Source organism: Oncorhynchus mykiss, chromosome 9, assembly GCF_013265735.2.
Source record: "Oncorhynchus mykiss isolate Arlee chromosome 9, USDA_OmykA_1.1, whole genome shotgun sequence".
In the NCBI taxonomy this organism is placed as follows: domain Eukaryota; kingdom Metazoa; phylum Chordata; class Actinopteri; order Salmoniformes; family Salmonidae; genus Oncorhynchus; species Oncorhynchus mykiss.
The window spans coordinates 55,869,985-55,889,067 of record NC_048573.1 but is presented as its reverse complement, the minus strand read 5'-3'; the positions used below and the strand labels follow the sequence as shown (position 1 = coordinate 55,889,067).

Sequence of the window (19,083 nt, the reverse complement as noted above, 5' to 3'; positions counted from 1 at the left end):
GCACCATTGATGGAATGTTTAACAAATGAAAGCAATATTAAGCAAAAGTATGTTTTCTAACTTTCCCCATCCTTTGTTTTAGTTATTTAGAAGCCTGCGAATATCCTCTGTAAATAGGTCAGTTTTTAAAGTGTAGCCCTTCTCTATTTTCTCTATCCCTCTCTTAGCCGTCTCTCCCTCCCCACTGTTGCTGTGAGGAGCAGCTAGCCTGGCTGCGGGCGGCCATCTTGCTGGTCACGGCTGGCTGCTCTGGAACACTCTACTGAGCTGTGTGACAGCGTGTGGACGAGGGGGTCCCAGGGCACCAAAAAAAGCTATTTCATTGTGTGTCTGGGTCTGCTAACTCCTCCTTTTCTCACACCCTCTCCTCTTTACACACACAGCCTGCCTTTACAGACAAGGAGATTTTACTTGCATGAGGTCTTGGCCTGCGCATCTGCATTTAAGTGTGTGTGTGTGTGTGTGTTTTAAAGCCCATGCTAATGCAGGTTTGTCTCAGTCTTAGGATCATACTGAACATGACAATCCAGGGGATACATTGTTTGGGCCAGTTAGAGTAGACCCACAGATGGGAGGGGATAGAGAGAGAAGAAAGAGAGCGGGAGAGCGACACATAGACAGAGACTGAGAAGAAAGGATAGTCATCTAACAGCCCACTTCACTTCTGCTTCGTTTCTTGTCCTGCTCCCCAAGGATCCCATGGCCACTATGAAGCCAGCTTTTGTGAGTATATTGATTCTCTTTACACAGTGTCTTTCAATTTTCCATTAATAGAAATTATGTTGTAGTCTACCTCTTTTTCTTTTAGGATATTTTTTCATTAATATTAATAATATTGTAACATTTTCTCTTCCATCTTATTAACTAAGCCAATGATGTTTTCCTACTTTAGCCAACCTCATTGATCAAGACTTCTGTCTAATCTTCTGTGGCATTTTAAACTCCACAGGCTGTTTTTTGAGGGTATATCAATGTTGCTATTATTGTTTTTCTGTATCTGTTAGCACTCTGTTTGTTTGGAGAGGGTTAAGCTCTTTTCCCAGATTCTCCCTCTGAGAGAGGAGATGGCCTGAGACCCTGTAGAAATAAGAGAGTTAAATCCCCATGCTGTGGGTTAGGACCTGCTGCTGGGAGCAAACCAAACTCTGTGTGGTGTGTCATCGCCTGGGGTGACCAACGGAGGGTCACTCTGGGGCATTTGGTGGATGCTATTGATTGTGCTGTGTACCAGTGTCAGTGTAGATCCCGTGGCACCTGTTCAGAGGGTGTTGTGTTAGTGTTTAGGCCCTCTGAATGGCCTCTCCAGGCCCTGCTCTCGGAGCCAGCTTGCTAATGTGAGGCTCGGCTCCTAGATCTGGGCACGCTTTCCATTTGGAAGACCTTTATTTTACCTCCAACACACTCTGCCAGTTGGCCCTGGGTCTCGGTGCCTAAGGGCTCTCTCTGTCTTTGTCTCTCTCTCTATCACTCTCACTCCATTTCCATCTCGCTCCCGCTTCCAGAATATTTTTTATCTCCATCACTCTGACCCCAACCCCACCTGGTAGCTAACCCACTCCCTCCTCAGCTGTTGACCTTTAACACCCCCCTGATCTCTGACCTCTTCTCATCCTATCAGGTCGATGGTGCCCATAGACACTAGAGAGCCCCTCTCACAATGGATGTGTCTCTAGGACCTATATATGGATTAAAACCTTCTCTCTTGTCTCAGCTCTGTGTTTGGTTATGAGTATCTATCCCAGTGAGAAGCTTCCTTGGCTGTGTATGTAGGCCTATAGGCCGTACCTTGAGGAACCACCAGGCCGTTATATCCTCTGCTCAGATCGAGATGTATTTACTTAGTCTCTATTAGACCTGTCTGTTACAGCCAGCCAACTGCAGCCTTGAAAGCTGATTCTTATGTTGGATGAAGGGTGCCAAAATATCAAGGTTGAATGGTGCTAGCACCGTGTAGTGTGTGTGTGTTGGGTGCATATGTGTGTCTGTGTGTGTCGGAGCACAGCTTGGTGTGTGTATACAGCTGTGTGATGTACAGTAATCAATCATTTCTTCCTATTGGCACCTTTCGGGTCCCATATGCTCGGAGGAGGTGTATTCAGGGTATTGTCCTGAATCACAGGCTGGTAGACCATTACAGAGAGGTACAGGGTTTGGCAGTCAGGTTCTAGAGGGGGAGATAGAATCCAGACATCTCCTCCATGAAAGAATGTAGCATAACATTACTCTAGCAGTTTCCCCTGAGAGCCACAGCTCCTAGCCAGATTACCAGACAGCAGCGTATAGCACAGCCACTCAGACAGACAGAGGATGCTGGCTGGGCTGTATTGTCCAAAACTGCTCATTACTGGGAACTGATGACACTCAAGGGTTTTATTCTGCAGGCAAACAGAGAGCCTATAGATCTGAATGAAGCCACAGTCCTGTCATCTTTATCTGGGCAGGCCACACTTAGAGCTTTGTGTAACCACTTTACAGGAGACCTAGCATTCCTCCACAGAGTGATAATTGTCCCAACTCATCAATCTCTCTGTTTAATTGCAACATCAGGTTTGGAAGGGAAGCAATGCAATGACATTTATGGACACTAGAGTGAGCTAAATTATATTTTACACAAGCTATAAATAGATATTTAGAAAATAATGTCCTCATCCTGTGAGAATAGCAGTATTAAGGAAGGTATCCTTATGGAGCTTTTTGTCTTTTATTCAGCATGATATATGGTTATGACATCCATTGTTCTCATAGTTATTTTATTTCTTTCTCATTCCCAATGCTCCTCCTCCCCGAGAGAGTTCTACATAATAAACCTGTCCTGTTTGAAAATAAACATCCCTGCTCATGAGTGTCTAACACACATTCGGAAAGTATTCAGACCCCTTGACTTTTTCCAAATGTTACAGCCTTATTCTAAAATTGATTAAATTAAAAACAATCCCCAGCAATCTAAACACAATACCCCATAATGACAAAGCGAAAACAGGTTTTTAGGAAACATAAATACCTTATTTACATAAGTATTCAGACCCCATGCTATGAGACTCGAAATTGAGATCAGGTGCAACCTGTTTTCATTGATCATCCTTGAGACGTTTCTACAACTTGATTGGAGTCCACCTTTGGTAAATTCAATTGATTGGACATGATTTGGAAAGGCACACACCTCTCTATATAAGATCCCACAGTTGACAGTGCATGTCAGATCAAAAACCAACCCTAGAGCTCCGAGACAGGATTGTTTCTAGGCACAGATATGGGGAAGGGTACCAAAACATTTCTGAAGAACACAGTGGCCTCCATCATTCTTAAATGTAACAAGTTTGAAACCACCAAGACTCTTCCAAAAGCTCTCCGACCGGCCAAACTGAGCAATCGGGGGAGAAGGGTCTTGGTCAGGGAGGTGACCAAGAACCCGATGGTCATTCTGACAGAGCTCCAGAGTTCCTCTGTGGAGATGGGAGAACCTTCCAGAAGGACAACCATTTCTGCAGCACTCCACCAATCAGGCCTTCATGGTAGAGTGGCCAGATGGAAGCCACTCTTCAGTAAAAGGCACATGACAGCCAGCTTGGAGTTTGCCAAAAGGCACCTAAAGACTCTTAGACCATGAGAAACAAGATTCTCTGGTCTGATGAAACCAAGGTTGAACTCTTTGTCCTGAATGCTACTAAGTGTCACATCTGGAGTAAATCTGGCACCATCCCTACGGTGAAGCATGGTGGTGGCAGCATCATGCTGTAGGGATGTTTTTCAGCGGAAGGGACTGGGAGACTAGTCAATATCGAGGCAAAGATGAACAGAGCAAAGTACAGAGAGATCCTTGATGAAAACCTGCTCCACAGCGCTCAGGACCTCAGACCGGTGCGAAGGTTCACCTTCCAACAGGACAACGACCATAAGCACATAGCCAAGACCATGCATGAGTGGCTTTGGGACAAGTCTGAATGTCCTTGAGTGGCCCAGCCAGAGTCCGGGCTTGAACCCGATCGAACATCTCTGAAGAGACATGAAAATATCTGTGCAGCAATGCTCCCCATCCAACATGACAGAGCTTGAGAGGATATGCAGAGAAGAATGGGAGACACTCCCCAAATATAGGTGTGCCAAGTGTGTAGCGTCATACCCAAGAAGACTCAAGGCTGTAATCGTTCCCAAAGGCACTTCAACAAAGTACTGATTAAAGGGTCTGAATTCTTATATAAATGTGATATTTCTGTTTTCCTACAAGCCTGTTTTTGCTTTGTCATTATGCGGTATTGTGTGAAGATTGAGCGTAAAAAAAGGGGTCAAGGGGTCTGAATACTTTTCGAAGGCACTGTACATAGCCTATCTATAATGGGGGAGGGATCTGTCATTCCATGGCGTTTTCATTGTAAAGAGAACAGTGCCAGTGCCATGGAGGGGACTAGTTAATGAGGAAGGAGGGGCAGAGTGAAAAGAGTGGGATCAAAAAGCTGAGTGAACCCCCCCCTATTCCACAGATGGTTCAGGCTAAACCCTCTTGTCCCCTTTCTTTTGAGCATGCATGTGCCTCATCCTTAGTGAGCACACAGAGAGGAGAGCCAGTATGGAGGCTGCCAGTTAAGGCTGATATGGAGAACCAGCAGATGGTGATGGGAAAGGTAGTTTAGTCCCATCTGTTTCAAATTAGGCTACCTGAATGAGTCAGCCAGCGTGCCAGCCAGCTTGTCGCTTGCTGTCATAGTCCCATTTGCAACCTGCCGCATGTTTTTACAGGTTAAAATGTGTTTATGCTTGTTATGCTATGTTCATTTCTGTTGGTGAGCAAGTTTCAAGTTATTGTCACATGCACAAGTACAGTGAAATGCCTTTCTTACCAGCTTTTTCCCAACAATGCGGTAATCAATATCAGTAGTACTATAAAGTAGAACAAAAACACGAGAAAGAAAAACACAAGAAGTAAGCTATATACAGGAACAGTTCCAGGGTCAGTGCCAGTAAGCTACAGTACCAGTCAAAAGTTTGGACACACCTGTCATTCCAGGATTTGTCTTTATTTTTTATATTTTCTACATTGTAGAATAATAGTGAAGACATCAAAACTATGAAATAACACATATGTACTCATGTAGTAACCAAAAAGTGTAACCAAATAAAAATATATAAAAATATATTTGAGATTCTTCAAAATAGCCACCCTTTTCCTTGATGACAGTTTTGCCCACTCTTGGCATTCTCTCAACCAGCTTCATGAGGTACAGTAGTTACCTGGAATACATTTAAATTAATAGGTGTGCTTTGTTAAAACTTCTTAGGGCTGCAATCCCGTTAACGGGATCGATATGACAACAGCCAGTGAAAGTGCAGGGCGCCAAATTCAAAATGACAGAAATCTGTTATTATTAATTATTATTATTAATCTTATACCGTTTTAAAGGTAATATTGTTGTTAATCCCACCAGTGTTCAATTTCAAATAGGCCTTACAGCAAAAGCACCACAAACGATTGTTAGGTCACCACCAAGCCACAGAAAAATACAGCCTTTTTTCCAGCCAAAGATAGGAGTCACAAAAGGCACAAATAGAGATAAAAATGAATCACTAACCTTTGATCTTCATCAGATGACACTCATAGGACTTCATGTTACACAATACATGTATGTTTTGTTTGATAAAGTTAATATTTATATAAAAAAAATCAGTTTACATTGGCTCGTTACGTTCACTAGTTCCAAAAACATCCAGTGATTTTGCATAGCCACATCAATTTTACAGAAATACTCATCATAAATGTTGATGAAAATACAAGTGTTACACATGGAATTATTGATATACCTCTCCTTAATGCAACCGCTGTGTCAGATTTCAAAAAAACTTTACGGAAAAAGCAAACCATGCAATAATCTGAGAACGGCGCTCAGGAAAAAAAAAAGATTTATCCGCCATGTTGGAGTCAACAGAAATCAGAAATAACATTATAAATATTCCCTTACCTTTGATGATCTTCATCAGAATGCACTCCCAGGAATCCTAGTTCCACCATAAATGTTTGATTTGTTCGATAATGTCCATTATTTATGTCCAAGTAGCTACTTTTGTTAGGGCGTTTAGTACACAAATCCAAACGCTCGTGCAGGTCCAGCCGAACGTCGGACGAAAACTTAAAAAAGTTATATTACACGTCATAGAAACATTTCAAACTAAGTATAGAATCAATCTTTAGGATGTTTTTATCATAAAACTTCAGTAACGTTCCATCTGGAGCATTCCATTGTCTATAGAAAAGCCATGGAGCGCAGGTCGCTCTCATGTGAAATGCGCATGACCAGGACATGGCTCTCTGCCAGACCACTGACTCAAAGAGCTCTCATCCGGCCCCACATCACAGTAGAAGCCGTATTCAAGTTTCTAAACACGGCTGACATCTAGTGGAAGCACTAGGAAGTGCAACATAGCCCTATCGAATACACAGTGGGATATTGGTTGAGTTCAAAAACTACAAACCTCAGATTTCCCACTTCCTGTTTGGATTTTTTCTCAGGTTTTTGCCTGCCATATGAGTTCTGTTATACTCACAGACATCATTCAAACAGTTTTAGAAACTTCAGAGTTTTCTATCCAAATGTACTAATAATATGCATATATTAGCAACTGGGACTGAGGAGCAGGCCGTTTACTCTGGGCACCTTATTCATCCAAGCTACTCAATACTGCCCCTGCAGCCATGAGAAGTTAAAAGTTCATTTGTGGAATTTCTGTCCTTCTTAATGCGTTTGAGTCAATCAGTTGTGTTGTGACAAGGTAGGGGTGGTATACAGAAGATTGCCCTATTTGGCAAATGACCAAGTCCGTATTATGGCAAGAACAGCTCAAATAAGCAAAGAGAAATGACCAGTCCATCATTGCTTTAAGACATGAAGAAGGTCAGTCAATCTGGAAAATGTCAAGAACTTTGAACGTTTCTTCAAGTGCAGTCGCAAAAACCATCAGGCGCTATGATGAAACTGGCTCTCATGAGGACCGCCACAGGAAAGGAAGACCCAGAGTTACTTCTGCTTCAGAGGACAAGTTCATTAGAGTTTTCAGCCTTGGAAATTGCAGCCCAAATAAATACTTCAGAGTTGAAGTAACAGACACATCTCAACATCAACTGTTCAGAGGAGACTGTGTGAATGAGGCCTTCATGGTCAAATTGCTGCAAATAAACCACTACTAAAGGACACCAATAATTCCACAAATTAACTTTTAACAAGGCACGCCTGTTAATTGAAATGCATTCCAGGTAACCACCTCTTGAAGCTGGTTGAGAGAATGCCAAGAGTGTGCAAAGCTGTCATCAAGGCAAATGGTGGCTACTTTCAAGAATCTTAACTATATGACTCGTACTGTATATACAGGATCAGTTCCAGTATCCGTTCCAATACAATATTTGCAATGTGCAGGGATACTGGAGTGATAGAGGTAGATATGTATAGGGGTAAGTTGATTATGCATCAGGATGTATGATGAACAGAGTAGCAGCAGTGTATATGATAATTGTGTGTGTGTGTAGAGTCAGTATGAATGTGTGTTCTTGTGTGTAGAGTCCTGTGAGTGTGCATAGTGTCAGTGAAAAATGTTAATAGAAGGGTCAAGGAGATTTCCGGGCCTACCTTCAGCTCCAGTATTGTTCTAAATGGAAGAAAAGACATGAAACAGTTTGACACCTGGAGAGTAAAACCCTCAGTAAAACGAGAGCTATCTCTGATGGTACTGTATGGAGAGGTGTGTGGGTGTTTCTAATAGAGCTGTGTCCTGCAAGTGGAGTAATACGCGCACACGCACACGCACTACCACACACTTCAGCTCTTTAAATGATCGGCCGGATGGCTGCATGATGCTGGTTCATAGTTTACAACAATCAAAAAATGATCTAATATGCATTAAGATCTGAGCATCGCTTATCAACAAAGTATTCTCACAATTGCAGTTTGTTTCTTGATGCAGGATGTTCTCCTTTCCAATGAGGATGTTTGTCATGGCCATATGGAACGTTGTTTTATGTTTTCCATTTTGAATGTTCTTCAAATGTAGGAAGTCAGGTCTGGTCTCTCACATTTTGCTCTGCTGAGCCAAAAAATTAGAATGTGGAAATGAAAACCAAACAACAACCTGACTCTCTCCCATCAGATGCCTCCCACACTACCTCCTCGGAGATCTCAGTCCTCTGAAAGTGTAAGAGAGCACGCCCTTCATATATCTCCGTTGGTGTTTTTTGGGGTCCTGTGGTACTCTTCTCTTTCTGGTGTGTGTCTTTCCTTTTCTTATTGATGGAGGTGAATACGATTGTTCTTTTTTGGGAATAACCTTTTTGTGAGACTCTTGTTGCTCTAACAATCTAACCTTTTTAGTCTGTTGTTCACTGCTTTGTCTGTAAGGCAAGACGCCTACCTAAGTAGACTCCACTGCTTGACCTTTCATAGTCAACTTATTTTATTGCGCCAATTGTTAGCTACCTCTTCTCATGATGATTTAACCGTGATCACTCTGAACGCTAATTTCCACTATCTTTTTTTGCTGGGAAATATACATAGACTGACTGCTCACTAAGTGTCAAACTGACTAAGGTATCCAGTTAAAGTCATTTCCAAGGTAGCCCTCTCATGTGGAATTGGGACTAATGCATTTCATTCTCCTCCTTTGAAATGTAAAGTTACATAATAGAGGCCAGGCCTGTTCTTTGTGCATTGACCTGAGAAACTGGCAATCACATTTCATTATTCTGGTCCGATGTGTATAATGTGGGATTACTTCCCATCTCTTCCTTTAGTTCTAGTGGTTGAGAATGGTAGATAGTATTATTAAGTTGTTAACAAGAGTTTATATAAGGCTTCCTGTTCTCCTAGTGCCTCCAGGCAGCAGCATGCAGTGTCTACCAGAGGCAGGGCTCTACATTGTGACCATTGTACTTGCGTATGTGCCTAAATATTTTCCTCTGCGACCTGGAATTTTAATTTAGGGGCACCAGTGCGCCTAGAAAAATTAAGGATTTTAGCTTTAATATCTCAATTATTTGCCATTGTGCTCCTAAATCTTGTCTTGTATGTCTTTGCATGCGCCAACATTGTTTTACTTAGGCACACAGGTGCTCCTTGTAGAAAAGGTCAGCGCAGAGCTCAAATCAGACATGCTGAGGCAGAGTGGCCCATAGCTAGTCTGCATCGAACCTCTCACCTGGATAGAGACCAGGCTTTTCCATAAACTATAAAGTGCTCTAGGTAGGGAAATTCCATTGCTTTTAGAGTTTTAGCCTTTTTCTTTACAACTGTGCAAAAGCACTGTTGACATTTACATCAAAACCCTACAATTATTCCTGTGTGAAATGACATCTCTCCTTGAAAATTATCACTGATTTGAAATAAGTGTCAGTCATGTGGAACAGCCATCTGTTCCAAACTAAAGGGGCCTCATGTAAAGAATAGAGCCCGTCTCTCATGACGGAGCACATTTGTCCTGCAAGTGGAGACTGAAGTGTTTGGGGGACACTGTGATAGTGGCTGACAGCTCTGACAGCAGTGTTTGTTGGTCGACTGTCTCTGCCCTGGGTCCACAGAACTAGAATGGGGGATTTTATTTCTCATGTTGGGTCGGCCTGTCGGCCTTTCTGCTCTATGGCCTATTGATACTGCTGCTTCGCTGTTGAATGAGTGTGAGGGAGATGGGTTTGGGACAGGTGTGTGTGTGTGTGTGTTTCCGGTCTTATGCGGATTCATGGTGAATTATACCTTATCAGAGTACCTGAGCATCATCTATAGTTGGATGATGGATGAGATGGGGGAGGTGTGTTCTGTGTGTGTTAGAGGCATGCTTCGTTGGGGAATAATCAATAACAAGTCCTCTTGGGTTCGGGTCGATTGCCATATTTCTGTCGTATATTTAGAAAGGAGAAAGAAGGAAAAAGAGTTCTCTGAAGTAGGGAAATAATAGCTAGATCATATGCAGCCCCAGTTCTTTTCCTCTAACCAAATGTGTGTTCTTTCCTGTTGAAGTCTGATTCTGTTTGACATCAGGTACTGTAAATGAATTAATGAAAGAATGGCTCGCTGGCTGCTGCTGTAATATCGAGCCTAACTACATTGTTACAATGCTTTGGCTGCAGGCTGCAAAGGCTCATAAGACAGAAATGTTGAAATTAAATGAATTAGACTTCCCTGCAGTCCCTCTAAAAATGAAGTTGTAACATGATACTCAGATGCGTAGCCATTTTTGATCAATTCTTAATAACATTTCTATGTATTGGTTAGCCCATTCTCTTTTCACAGCCCCCGGTCTCAGACAAGTCTGGTCAGCAAGATTATGCATTATTTAAGGGTTCATTTACAGTTACTGTACTGCAGTGTGGGATTCAATGCATGTGGGTAACTATTGTCCCTTTGGTGAGAGGTGTGGCAGCCATCTTGTCTTTCCCTCTGACACTCTGCTCTGTTCCTCTCCTCAGATTGAGAAGATCATGACGCTGATTGGCGCAGGCATCGATTTCTCCAGAGACCAGCAGTACGCTACCCCAGGTACGGTAAGATGACAGTCCCCTGACCCAAAGCATTTTATGTAACATAACATGCAGTATTATCATAGCATATGCAATGCATCCACTTACTCTGTTTTGTGAACATGGTACAGGTTACATTTCTCCTGTCACTTTCATTGAAGAACATCCCAACCTAATGTCAACTTTTATTTCCCTGGTCTACTATTGAAACTCTCTCTTTCTGGTCAAGACTCCCATGATCCATCTTTCCAAAGTCCAGCTTTGTATTATCTTTCCTGTAGTCAGTTCTGCGTGTTGTTGGGTATAAAGAGAATCAATACATTTGATAGTTTCTTTCCTCTAGGTCTTTATCTTCCTTTCCCATCTTGTGTAATCCATTCCATCCCAGTTAGAATGGTGTGCTCTGTGATTCCAACAATGTGTCCCTGGTGCTATAAAGTAAAACCTTTTCATTACACGCCTGGCTATTTTGGCCGAGATAATTCAACAAGTAAATTTTTTTTCCAGAATGTTCCATTTCACTGCTTTCTGTTTTCTCCAAAGCCATGGCCATTAGTCTTAATAAAGTATGTAATTCAGTTGCCATTGTCGTTCACGCCTTGGCATCCTATTTGTGCTTGTGTGTGTCTTTTAGGCATTCTGTTAGGGGACCCACCACCACCACTTCATGTGTATGTTGTTTGGGCTTTGTAATGGTCCCTGGAGACCAGTCATTTGAGCCATGTGAATAGCTTAAAGCTGGGGAACTGAAAGATACTGTAAATACATGAATCATGATACCCACACTGACGGCATAGAGGGAAGGGGCATACCTAGTCTGAATGCATTCAACCAAAATGTGTCTTCCGCATTTAAATACCAACCCCTCGGAATCAGAGAGCATGTGGGAAGTGATGAATGGGTTGATGTTAGTGATGACTGAGTCGGACCATCCGGGTGGCAGCTGGCTCTTTGAATAGCACACGAGGGACCTGTTATAATAGTGGGTGACCAGAGATTACATTAGTACCAGTGAAGGACGTGGCCATATTTTGAATGTAGATTAATAGTTGAGTTTATTCAGCCATTGTTAGAAATTACTTTCAACAATTCCCAGTGTGTTCTATGTAACCTAAGAAGAAGGTTTACTGTAAGGACATGAATCCATTGGCTCACACTGTGGCTGTCCTTGCTTTAAGGCTGTCTCAGACACTGTTTTCTGACCCAGATTGGTACACCACTTCTGCCAAAATGTCTTCACTGGGGGTCCGACACTGTACCCCCCACTCGCTGGCTTTGCCCTCGTTTCCTTTGTGGCTCCAGGACAATATGGCTAAACTTGGAAGGGACCAAGTGTATTTCCGTAAATTAGATTTACTATAGACCCATTTTAACAGATATCTGTGCAGTCACAGAATTATGTGCACTGAATATACCACCTATGTTAGCCTAAAGTACAGTCCGCTACTCTGCTGCAAAGCTGTCCTTTAGCTCTGATGGATAGTCACTCAGGGACCAGGGGACTGTGGGAGTGAACCAGAAGCATGGCCTCCATTCCTGTCAGCCTCCTCCTCCATCCTCCTTCTCTGCTCCTCTCCACAACATGCTGCTTCTTTACAGTCACAGAAGGAAGATGAACCAGCCTTGAACGTTAAGCCCACGGCGATGTTCCAATGAAGAAAGAGAAAAAAGGAAAACCGTTGGCCATCTCGTTATTGCATTCTGGCAGTTTTTCGCTTGTTTGTTGTGGTCTGCATTTGGAGTGAGCTGTTAAAATATTAAGAGGCATGTATTTCAGGGAATGAGCTCATTTTACCTTGCAAACTTGCATTAAGGCAAGAATAAGGCAATCCCACTGCAGTAAAGCTGTTGCCCAGGACGGCTGCGCTTCGTGGGCTGTTTGGGTTGTTAACCTTCCTCTGTGAGCCTAAATCAACGAAAGCATATTTTCCACCAGCCACACCCCTTACCACCATCTCAATGAGTTGACTGTCATGGGATCATGGGACCTGCTGCTAGGAAATGCTTCTTTGAGAAATGCTGTCTTTCTGTTGCACACCATGTGAAAAGACTCTCTGTCTTCTGTCTTCTGATCGAGTTCAGTGTATTCCTTCTCCACAGTGGTGGTGGTAGATAGCGGCGGAGCTGTGAAGTTCCCCATTGCTGGTCCCTATAGAACCTGTCCCAAGTCCCTGTCCTATTCTTCCCTGCTGGCAGATGGAGAGATATAGAAAGAAAAAAGAAAGGGATGGTGATCAAAAGATCAGGGACTAACAGAGAACAAGTGAAAGCAGTGAGGGACAGGGTTCCCTGTAGCTGAAAGGAATGGCAGCAGCTCACACTCACAGACAATGAACAGCAGCCCTGTGGTGTCTCAGAGAAGGAGAGAAGGAGAGAGGGGAGGGAAAGGGAAGGGGAGGGAGTAATGGATGAAGAGCAAGCGAGTTGGAAGTCGGGAGTCAGAGTGAGCGAGAAAGAGAGAGAGAGAGAGGAATCTCAGGCAGTAGTACTGTGAACAGTCCAGACAATGGAAAGACCCCACCTCGAGCATCTCTAGGATTGTGTGCGGACCGTCCGTTTGCCTGAACACCTTGAGTGGAGTATCTGAGTTAAAGCAGAAGGGAGCCTGCCGTTAGACTCGAGGAGTGACAAACAGACCGTGTGCCTGAAGAACTGCGGTCTCAAAGCTTTCATGCCGGCAGCATAGGAGTTTAACCTGGAGACTTGCAGCAGGTCTTAAAGTAGTGGACTCTGGATACTTGCTAGATTTGTTCCTAATCTGAAGTGTAGTGGCTGTGGACAGGACTGAAGTGTGTGTGTGCTGTGAGGACTAACGTTTGTGTGTGTGTGTGTGTGTGTGTGTGTACAGGATCAGAACTCTGGGTTCACTCTGACAGGACAGGGTCAGGGGTTGTAGTAGCGTTTCTATAGGTTAACAGCGTATTGATTGTAATATAGATAGTTTTGCATTAGATATCTCTGTATTGATGACTTAAATCTACTGTATCTATTACATCATTTCGGCACAGAAATCATTGATTCTCAAGATTGTCCTGAAAGCAGCGAGTGCCCTAATTTTTTAATATTGAAATGATTTGCAGTTCATTTGAAGGATACTAGACCAGCTGTTTGGGGCACAGATTATTTTTGCTGGAAAGTTTTAATATTCTGCTTTGAGTTAAATGAGTGATGTTGATCCCAAGTCATGCAAGCGTGTGACCATTTACAACCTAAATCGTTAGGATTAACTCAAAGGTGCATGTTTTGAGTTAGCTTTGATCAGAATGAGTTACTTCATGTATTAGATTAAATTGTTTACAGGTCCAGAGTGAATGCCCCATCTCAGGACTTACCCACCCCACTCCAGTGTCTTCTGTTTCAGGGGTCACATGTAGACATTCAGTTAATTCTAAGCAGAGCTAGTAACCTTGATTGATTCATCATAGCCATCTAAAGCTAATTACTGTCACTCTGTTTTCAATTATCACCGCGGTCTGTCGTTCCTCTCTGCCACGCTGGGTTTCCTGATTCACACATGTAGTCCAGGTGGGAGACTCCTGCCTGGCGTGTGATCTGCTGACCGTGTGGAGAAGTGGCGAGAAACTGGGATGGGCCACGGATGAACTGTCTTAATCGTTCGTCTCCTGCTGCTCCGTGCGAGTTCTAAAGAACTTTTCACTGGGAGAGAAACCCCCCAACTGCTGTGATACGCTTCTCTCTCGTTTCAGAGATCCTCTCCCTCATTAACAACTGGAGCAAATCAGCGGGAGGAGAAATCAGCAAGCTCGCAACTTTAGACAGAATAGCCTATTTCCTGTTTCAAGGGAACCCATCTTGTGTAAATAGAATGTAGTATATGGACCATTTTTGTCTAAGCAGGAAAATGTTACATGTGTGGCTGTTCTCGACCCTGTTGAATGTATTTCTGTTTTTGAGTGCTTTTGAGCTGGTAACCACAGCAGAGTGGACACAGCATTCTAGCTGTTAACTAGGAGAGGGGACCAGAAGCCCCTCGCCCCCTGAGACCCAGTGGTCTTTAACTCGATCCCAGGTGAAAGTGGTTTGGCCCCCGCTGTTGTGCGGGAGCCACTGCCTGCCCACTGTGGTGCCACCGTCACGCTGTCTCCCCTGCCCTCGTGGTGCTGGTGCGCTCGGTTCTGCTGGCCCAGGATGATGTGGCAGTGCCATGTGTCGTCGTCGGAGTGCCGCTGCTACCGGCTCAAAGGCTTCTCCCTGCTCAAGCGCTTCCCTCTGTCTGCAGGTGGGGCGGCTGGGCGGCTGCTGGATCAGCCCGTGGGAGACTGGCTGGAACACGTGGGGCTACCGCAGTACGAGAGCAAGCTGCTGCTCAACGGCTTCGACGACTTGCACTACATGGTGAGTCAATCTCACACACACACACCCCTCCTTCCTCTCTCGCTGTCTCTCTCGCTCTCTCCTTATCCTCTTAAATTGTACCTACCTCACTCCTTTGTGGGCTAATCTGGGGCTGTCTCACCCCCGTCTTCCTATCTCACTGCCTCTTTCTCTCATCTTCTGGAACTCTGTCTATTCTTTTGTTCTGCCTGCCTACCTCCTTTCAAAGTCAGTCAAACCTCAGAGAGTCAGTCTCCTCTTCTTCCTTCAGTTGGTATTAATCAAGTATCGATGCAGCCATCCATTAGCCTTAGCAGATCCCATTAGCTTTCCCTGTAAATTCCAATTTACTGAAACCCCCCCTGAGATCCCTGCCTCCCTCTTTCATTCAATCACATGTTCCTGATTCTCCTCTGTGCAATAAGACCCAGGTCCTCAAGGGGTCCTGTCCTTCCTTGTGTGATGTCTTTGTCAGAGATCTCATTCACGCCAGGAACTTTTTGAAGAATTGCCGTTTCACACAGGTTAAAGCTTATGTTGCGTAATTGATTGCATCATTGTGTTTCATGATTTAAGCTTCATCTTGAAAATAATTGAAAAGGGTGTTTATGTATGAAATGTCACCAAATATTCCACGCAATTTTCTTCATTGGATAATTTAATACAGTTAATCAAATTCCCTGCTCAGATTACATGTGCTGTACAGTGTTGAGGCATGCATCATCTCATTGGAAAGGTTACCTTTTAGCATTGCCCTTCTGACAGGACTGAAGCAGTTGGTTGGTTTGATGCTTGGAGGTTGATTTATTGGGTCCCCTCCTCTCAGTGGCTGTCTGATTAGATGATGTTCTCGTGGTTGGTGACATTGGCATCGAATCCCCTTAGTGTGATGTTCCTGTTTACTAAATTACTCTGTAAACGAAATTAACGAAAGCATTTAAAGATGAAAATACCAGTGAACCCCCTAGGCTCCCTCTCTCTCTCTCTCTCTCTCACACACACTATTTCTAACACACACACACACTGACAGTCAGTCACAACTGCTGTGAATAAATGACTGTTAAATATTTCCAAGGATAGTGCCGTGATTAATAAAGAGCCGCAGCCAAGAGCACACCACAGCAGTGCAGATGGAGCAGTTAGGGTTTCAAAGGTTTATTACTGGAAACTTTACCAGTAAACTACCAGAGGGTGTATTACTGGAAACATTACCAGTAAACTACCAGAGGGTATATTACTGGAAACTTTGCCAGTAAACTACCAGAGGGTATATTACTGGAAACTTTGCCAGTAAACTACCAGCAGGTGTATTACTGGAAACTTTACCAGTAAACTACCAGCGGGTGTATTACTGGAAACATTACCAGTAAACTACCAGAGGGTGTATTACTGGAAACATTACCAGTAAACTACCAGGATCTTGATATCTTTCAAGGATTTTATGTAATCTTTCACAAGACATTAAGTGGCCCTTTTGGGTACTTGAGATTATCACAGGTGTCTGTAATTATCTCTAGCCCACTGTGTGGCCTTATCACAAGTAAAATATTTGAAATAATTAAATAACATGATTTTAAGGATACCATATATTGACAAAGCGGTAAGACGTTATCCTAAATATAAACCATCAAATCAGTGAATACCATTATTTTTTATACACACTTTATTTATTTCACTATGTCAATATGTATTTGTTGTCAATGTTTTGGCATCCAACTGGGGGTAGTTGCGAAATAAGTCAATAGTTGGAAGATTTGCAGAGTTAATAGAAAATAATGCCATTGTTAAGATTTTTTCATTAATTAGGCTATATTCTAATGAACCATATGGTTTATCTACTAGAAATTCATGGACAATATGGACACATAAACAATGAATACTATATATGAATATATCTTCTTTTTTTTTTTAAGTTATTCAAGTATACTTTACCAAAGTTATGATAGATTGCCATAGATTTTCTGTTAATTACCAAAATTACAGAACATTTCTGTAACTTTGGTAAATTATCGGTAGCTTTGCAACCCGAGTCAGGGTTGAGCGAGGGGACAAGGAAAGGCTTAACACTCAAGAGGTATCTAGGCTCTGTGCCAAACAGAAAGCTGCACAGTACACACAAACCTATTCAGCCTGTTCACAAGTCCAACACAACCTGTGTTATCACGCAGCTGGCAGCAGTTATGCGTTTGATGCCATTATTACTGTTGAGAGCCCCATTGTGCCTAACTCTCACCTTACAGCTGCTCAGCCAACACTTCCACAGTCTCACATTCTTTGACTGCCTGAGTACCAGCTGCTGCCTCACCATAATTGAACTGTATGTCAATAACTGGTGGGTTGGTGTTATTGTGGTGTTGCCAGGCTGACAAGGGTTATCCAGCCCCTGGTGTGCTGTGTTGTTGTTTTCCAGCCATGATGGTTTTTAGCAGCTTCAGTAATGATTGATGGAGGAGAGGATGGAGGTCCCTGCTGGCCAGGCAGAAGAGTAGGCCGTTGGGCCGGGAGCTGTAAATTAAAGAGCCATGTTGTGTCAGAATGAAGATGTCCCTCCTCACCTAGGCTTAACTCTCTATCCTACACACACACCCACACACACCTTCCCTGAAACATTCACCTCTCAAGAGAGTTAGTGTCTCTGTTCTTCTGTCTGTGTGGGCTTGTGAGAGAATATTTAGAGGCTACTTCCCCCCTTAAAATATCTACAGTGACAGTCACAGGTGCTGAATGTGTCCTTCCCCACAAGTGATGCATAATTTGAACACTCAAATTATGGTAAAGGGATGCAGTAGCAGCACTTTCTGTTTCCCCAGGTCTTTCCTCTCTTCTCCAGACAGTGAAGGTCAATGGGAAATGTTGATTGTTTGCTATGGTTACAGTCAATTCCGTTAGCGGGCGGTCATCAATTGTAGCCTACCGATTGGGTCTCTGAGAACAGAGAGAACAGACTGCCTTCCCTTGTTCTCTCTCCTTTTATTCCCTGGTTGTTTGTATCCTCCCTCAGTGGTTTAGATGTGCCCTTGTACAACAGACACTAACTAGACTTTGTGTTTAATTAACGCCAATCTGATGTATTATCCAGCTCTGCGGTGTACTTTGGATAAAAGTCAGCCTCGGCTTCAACACAACCTTGGAGACAGCAGCCTGACCAGGAGCAGCTTGGCCTGGGTTTATGGTCCTGACCTGCCCCTGGCCTTGTCTATACTGCCACTTTGGTTTAATGGCTGAATGGACCAGCTGTGTCAGAGTGGATACGCTACATGAAAATGCACCTGCTATGATTATCTTTAATGAACTACTACATTATGAGAGCATACTCTGCATATGCCAGTGAATTGCAGATCATTCTCCAGTGGGATTTTAAAGGGCTGAGTTGTTTACATTTTCTCTCACCTCCTGATTGGTTTATTTCTCTGGGTTTCTGCATGGCTCTGATCTTCCTCTCCCTTCATTCTCTCCCTCCTCCTTCCCTCAATCCTCTCCAAAGGATGGCACTGCCAATTTCCTACCTTTTTTATTAGGCTCAGATACCACCTGCTTTGCCCAATTCTGTAGGAGGGATTTGGATAAAAGCAGTAACTTTTTTTGTAGCATTTCTTCTTGTCAGATATTTCAGTAAATGGTGACCTTTTAAGAGTTCTCAATTTGTGCCTGGAAATAACTTTCCTCATGTTACTTTTCCAACCCCCCCCCCCCCCCCCTGTACAGTCTTTCAAATGTGTGTGGACTGGTTTGTAATCGGTCAAGCATTTCCAGCTTGAGACACATAGAAGCAAATGTAATATTTTGGGCCAAGGATGTGGCAGCACTGGGCCTACAACAAGTGCCATGGATGCTAAGCACCAGTGACTCTACATCCCTCCCTATGCACTATGAATATCTGATGTGCACAAATCATCAGGGAGGCATGGGGAGAGTGTGTGTATGCCCAAGCTTTTCTTCGTGTCTCTGTATCGGTTAAACCTTGTGTGTATATATATCTGCTCGTGCCAACAGTACTGGGCCTATATCTGTTGCCAAATTTGGAAGGAAGATGATGGTCCTTGCCAAAAGTAATTAAAACTGTACTTACCAGACAGATGAACCCCTTTATACTAATCTCCTGGTCCATTACCAGTAGGTTTTGAAAGCTGCATAAGCTCCTCATATACCCTTCTCATTAATAAACCTTCACAGCACTGAGTCACTCTGCCACATGTCTGTCAATGGGGTACAAAAACAGACTCCACACACATTTTTTTTGTGTGTGTGTGTGATTAAGACCT

At 43.3% G+C, this 19,083-nt stretch overlaps 1 protein-coding gene across 11 annotated transcripts in view; it reads left to right on the top strand.

The window, feature by feature from the left end:
* The window catches only part of LOC110531211 (ankyrin repeat and SAM domain-containing protein 1A), a 107,057-nt gene that overhangs the window by 67,596 nt on the left and 20,378 nt on the right, over positions 1–19,083 (top strand). For 7 of the 11 annotated variants that reach the window (XM_036988374.1, XM_036988376.1, XM_036988372.1 and 4 more), the window contains 3 exons: positions 8,128–8,172; positions 10,436–10,505; positions 14,727–14,842. In XM_036988374.1, coding sequence (XP_036844269.1) covers positions 8,128–8,172; positions 10,436–10,505; positions 14,727–14,842 — 231 coding nt within the window. Of the gene's footprint in view, positions 1–116; positions 724–8,127; positions 8,173–10,435; positions 10,511–14,726; positions 14,843–19,083 lie in introns of those variants that run through there. The other 4 variants (XM_036988379.1, XM_036988380.1, XM_036988381.1 and 1 more) reach the window with 4 other exon arrangements.